The 6,000-nt window shown below is 32.9% G+C and overlaps 1 protein-coding gene across 11 annotated transcripts in view; it reads right to left on the bottom strand.

The window, feature by feature from the left end:
- Positions 1-404: 404 nt before the first annotated feature.
- Positions 405-6,000, bottom strand: part of LOC106786863 (venom dipeptidyl peptidase 4) — a 247,255-nt gene continuing 241,659 nt past the window's right edge. For all 11 annotated transcript variants that reach the window (XM_014748711.1, XM_014748718.1, XM_014748717.1 and 8 more), the window contains 3 exons: positions 1,510-1,670; positions 910-1,121; positions 405-809 (listed from right to left, as the gene is read on the bottom strand). In XM_014748711.1, coding sequence (XP_014604197.1) covers positions 711-809; positions 910-1,121; positions 1,510-1,670 — 472 coding nt within the window. In that variant the 3' untranslated portion in view covers positions 405-710. The remainder of the gene's footprint in view (positions 810-909; positions 1,122-1,509; positions 1,671-6,000) is intronic.

Here is a 6,000-nt window from a genome sequence, read left to right as displayed (position 1 = left end):
TAATAATAATAATAATAATAATAATAATAATAATAATAATAATAAAAATAAGTATAATATAATGTAAGCCAATTAGATAAAAATATTCTTTTAAATTTCGAGATCTTATACCTTAGAGGCATAAATAACTTCTCGTATCAGAAGTATCATTTACCAAATTTTAATAGGCTTGCGCGATTGAATATTTGTTTAAAAATCTAACTAGAAATCGCGCGTAGTTTCTCGTACAAAGAGAAAAGAAAAACAAGAGGAGATAAATATTCTATCGGAATCGCTTAGAGTAAAAGCGATTTTTTAATTGGTAATAAAATATATAAATGTGCGTGCACTCAAAACTTTATGGAATCTGAAAATCAATGCGCCGACGCGCCTCTGATTTTCTTAGGCCTTCGATTTTACTAATGAATTCAGATTTCTTTTTTTTTATTCTTTTTTACAAAATGTATCAAAGACGTTTTCTCATAAATCTGTCTTTCGTAACTACATCGTCGTCGGTATCATTATCATTTAAACATCAACAACGACGATAACGACGACAACTTTAGTTTCTTTATTTATTTCTTATTTTTCTCTTCCCGAATTATGTACACTAAACCTCATATTACATTATTGTACATTAACTATGTACAAGTGGTAAATTATTTACAAATGGACTGTGAGGCAAGTGGTGTATAAGGTGCCTAGATTGTCAGAAAAGTTCCGTGCTTTAATCATGACGACGGTTGAAAGCATTCGTCTAAAAAGTTTTCCAACGAGTGATAGAGATGCGTTCGCGATTGTAGAATTCCATGGTCCTCGTCGGTGTACGTCTAAGGAGAAAAAAAGTAATCAAAATTATACGTATGCGATTTGAAATAAATAATATATCGAGAGTTAATCATCTCTTCGTAAAATAATCAAGATTTTTACTTGTTGTCTAAAAAGAATGTCCTTTTGTTCGAGAACTTTAGCGAGCAAAAGAGATTGTTGATAATGCACGTTGTCGTCTAGAGTGCCATGGATCAGATAATACATTTTATTCTTTATGTTATCGACTTTGTTCAACAATTGACCCTTTTTGTATCCTTGAAGATTGTCAGTGACGATTGGTAGACCCATGAATCGTTCGGTGTATATTGAATCTGTAATTAAAGTTGGGTTACTAATTAAAGGATTTCCTTCGGTAGAGCTAATACGATAGAAGAGATTAATGTGTTTCGGTATAACAAAGAGAGGGCCGGCGTCATGTTATGTATCGCGTTCATAGAACTTGCACGGCTGCTGTGCGGAAAGTTGGTAATTAATGTTCATTAACGCGTGGTCATTTATACCCTCGATCTCTTTTTCACCAACTTATTTTTTCTCTTTCATTGCACGTACCACTATTCGTAATTAAACCGTCGCAATTCTTAATTTGAAACTACGTTGGAACGAATGTTCGTTGAAAAGAAATAAATGAAGTGAAAAGATTGAAAAGATAAATGATATAAGTCAAAATTGAAATAAAAGTTAGTATTATATAAGACGTACCGTAAAGAGCCCAATCCGTGACAGGAGCCACAGACATACCACATTTGAAGACACCATTGAAATCCATAGCGAGTGACATACCGGTAGCGTAACCTCCATAACTCCAACCCCAAATTGCCGTCCTAGTGCGATCGATGAAGGGTAACTTATTCTGCAGGTGCCTGAAACACAGAGATAGACGCAACGTGGAGCAACGATAAATTTTAGAGGATGGAATACAAGGTATATGATAGAGAAATGAGACGAATAGGACGTGAGAGAAAGGTCTTATTCTCTTTTCTCTTTTATTTTTCATATTATTTTTCCTTTATAAGTCGAACTCAGTTGAGGGATCTTAAAATAATCCTTAAGGCAAATTTTTAATGCACTCTTCAACTTCTTCGGCCGGAAGTGGTAGCGATTATTCTATAAGAGCAAGTATGAAATTACCCTTTTCTTATTTTTTTTTATTTTTTTTATTTTTTTATTTGAGAATAACGCGCTAAAGTAACGTAGCTTGTAAAAGGAAAACCCTGTTCTTCTCTGAGAGAAGCGTTTCTCACGATGCTCGACTAGAAACGCGATAAAGATCAAGACTGACTTTAACCACCCCTTCCCTTCTCTTCTCTTCTCTTCTCTTCTCTTCTCTTCTTCTTCTTTCATCTTCCTTTTTCTTTTCTTCTTCATCTTTTTTATCCTTCCTTCTTCTTAATCCTCTCATAGCATAGAAATATCCAAGCTCTTGGTGTGCATGCTCAGGTAACACGATTGTCTTCCTTACAAGACAAGATAAGTGGCTTGAGAGTTTTTGTTGCAGCACATGGTTGTGAAATCCCTTCGGACTAACGTGATATCTTATTACAAGGCTGACAATGTCATGGTCTATATATATATATAATATTACTTGAAAATTAAAATTATTTATTAGTTTATACTATTATAGGCTTTTTTAAATAAAAATCAATTAATTCACTTAGTTTTTCATACTTGTTTCATCGGAAGAAAACAAAGTTAAACTTTTATCAAAACATATACCTTTATTAGGCTAATAAATATATTTATCTTATCGTACAAAACATAATATCCATCACGTCGACCTAATTTTCTATGTTTTATCGATATACCTATAGGATACTCGCGTATCTAGATTTGGAGAAGAGGGTGGTGAAAAATAAGATCCTTATCCCAGGTTCCTTTTTCGATTCTTTCAAAAGACGTTGTGCCTTGTTGCTTTTTATGCGTCTGCTAATAATGGCCCCACTGGGACCACATTCTATCCTTGTATCTTATGTGGAAATGTGTCGTAGGGCAAGCCACTATCCCTTTTTGTCCATTCGTCTCTCTGTCTGTCTATCTATCTATCTATCTATCTATTTTTCTTTCATTTTATTTATTTTTTTGTGCTTTTATTTTGTAACAAGATATATAGTCAGGAACACAGTGGATCGCATTTTCTTTCGAAACTTATTCGCTTTGTAAATTGAGCTGAAATACTTGACGAATCTTTGGTTCTCTTTCTTTCTCTTTTGAACGCAAGAATCCAATAGTTACGGAAATAGAACAATAACACCAATAGTAGTAGTAGTAGTAGTAGTAGTAGTAGTAGTAGTAATGCACTAGCGTTGATAGAAAACGACTCTTTATAGTTTTGTTGATTTGCTTCCTTTGCTTTCGTTTCTTATTCTTTGTACCCTTCCCATATCTTTTTCATAGTTTTTCCTTTTCTCTGCTGTCAATGTTGTACTATTGACGTTTCTTTTGTTGTGAACAATGTTCTACTTTTCTTCGTACGTGTAGTAACATGTTGCCGAAATATTTTGTTAACAATGTTTCGAGTATATATCTTTTACATTCTTTATCTTTTTATTAAAAGAAAACAATTTTTTTATAATAATCAACGTTCCTCTTCTTGTAATTAATTTCTTATTCTCATATTTGTGTGTATAAGTCATAATTCTTATCAAAAATTCAATTTGAATATTTCTAGATAACTCTTGAAAGCTCTTGCCATTTTTTACTTTCTATTTCTATTTCTCTTTTTTGAGAAATGAAATGGAAATTTAGACGAAAAGAAGTAGAAGAAAAAAGTAGACGGGGAATGCAAGCTAGATATCTAAGCTCTCTACTCGAATTTAAAACTATTTCACGTAAGAGATAAAATCAAACGATCATAATATTATGTGAAACTACGTGGGTTGTAGCAATTTTCGAAATTGAGAAATAACGAAAAAACGAGAACGTAGTTAATCAACAATTAACGATAACATTAGTATCAAAATCATACGATTATAATCCTATTAATAATCTACGAATTGTTTATATAATTGTGTGTGGCTCAAAAATGTTTTACTCAAAATATAAAAGGAAATAAAAGTTGGATTGAATGAATATATACGAATAGTAAAGGATATAAGTAAAAATGGTTTTAAAAGAGGACAATGCACTGGAAGTAGGAAAGTTTTAGAAAGCTAAAAGTGATAGGGAGTAAGAGGGAAAGAGAGAAGAAGAGGGATGAAGAGCAGAGGTTAAAGCGAGTCGGACTATTCCGCAATCGCTTGGACGGCTTCCAATTTTGCGACTGGCTTTTTACAGAGAGGACGCGGATGTGACGCGCCAGCAAAACATCTCCTTGTATATACTTGCACGTATTTTCTATGCATGTGTATATATATATATATATGTATGTATGTATATATCTACATATAAAGATACATATACGCATACGTATATACGAAAATAAATGAAAGTGTGTGTGATGGTGTGTGTGTGTGTGTGTATATATATATAGGAATAGTACAGCAAATCGAACTACACAACGTTTTTATTTCTTTCTCTTACTATCCCTATCTCCATCCCTTTTTCAGAAGATCTCACTTTTAACGTAGTACCAAGAGTAGAAGTTCTGAAACACAATGTGGTTTACTATCCGGTTGTCTTTTGACGATCTGTCGATTTCCTGTAGGAATCAATTGGACGGAAACTCGAGCTTTGGTAGAATCAAGGCTTTGAGCAATCTCTGAAGAAATCGTCTTTACAGGAAAGACAATCGGGGATTCCAGTGAAACAGCACTTCCGTATAACCAAACGGATTCGAAATGTTTCGTTTTTCTACTAGAAAAGACATGAATTTTTTTTTGATTGGAAGATACGTATCTTTTTCGGAAAACTGAATAATATATGTATATACGTCACGTAGAATTTGTCGATTGGTCGAATCGTATTCTTAGATGAAACATTTCTCTATTTAGCTAAATACATTTTTAAAATCTATTATAACGGTTAAAATATATATATATATAAAAAACGATTGTGAAAATAAAAGTATTTGAATATTTCTTTTTAACATTTTATATCTTACTAAATACAAATATATAGATCGTAAGTAATGAATATAAAATTATCGAATAAATTTTAATGTCGAATTTATATAATTAACGAGTAATTTAATGTACTTAGATTATGATCATTATTCGAATGATAGATAATCGTTAAATTTCTACACGTCCCACGATTTCTTTCTATATACATATATATGATATATTTGATTCTAATTAATAATCGACAAATATATAATTTCGTATCTATGGAAGAGGTCTTTTGGTAGATTGGGAAAGAAAAAAAGTTGTAAAATATTGCGATATCTTTATCAAACATATAAGTTTGCTATGCCATAACTTAAAGGGATAGCTTTTGCCTCGGTTCTTCGGACCCTTTCCGTCGAAACGAATTACCCATGACAGCGAAAGGAAAATACGAGCGTACCGAGAAGCGAACGATGGAGGGTCGAACGAAAGGAAGGGAAAAGATGCTCTACTCGTGGGCCTATAAATTCGGATAAAGCTAAAGAGCAATTTTCCTCTTGCGAACGTATCTCTGTAGTTTTCTATGTATAAAAGAAGAAGACTTCGGGAAGTTCGTTGAAAGTACTCATTCGAAACCAAAAGAGAGATAGAGATAGAGACAGAAATTGGGCGTTAGAACTTAAAAGTTAGTTATCTCGAGCAGTTGGATTAGAGAATTAGCAATCCAGGTGCGAAATAAGTTATACGGTCAACGAGTGTAACGAGAAGAAAAAAACGAACTAGCCTATAATTAGTTTTCGAGCTAACTTTCCCTAACGATTCTCAAGCGAACCAAGTTAGTTGTTTCAAATTTTCGTTATCTTCCCCCCCCCCACTTCTCTTTTAAACATTATAAATTATAAAAAAAAGAAAAAAGAACACGAATGCGAAAGAATAAAAAGAAGTTTTTCCTTCCACAAAAACAACAAATAAAAAGATTATTGTTCTCCCTTCTTCTTCTTCTTATTCTCCTTTCTGCAGTTTGACCCATCTACACGTAGAAAATGTAGAAAGTGGTTGCATAATACACAAGCAATTCATTTTGAATTTCGTTCGAGTGTAATTTTACATCGCCACATATAGCAAAGTTTTCTACCTACTTTTACCATGGATTATTCGAAACGATATCGGACCAACTTTCCTTGTTTAAGCGTGAACACGCGAATAGCGG

The sequence above is a fragment of the Polistes canadensis genome, unplaced genomic scaffold (genome assembly GCF_001313835.1).
Source record: "Polistes canadensis isolate GaletaPanama2010 unplaced genomic scaffold, ASM131383v1 scaffold_86, whole genome shotgun sequence".
NCBI lineage: Eukaryota > Metazoa > Arthropoda > Insecta > Hymenoptera > Vespidae > Polistes > Polistes canadensis.
The sequence above is the reverse complement of the archived record's forward strand: the minus strand, read 5'-3'. Positions and strand labels throughout refer to the sequence as shown.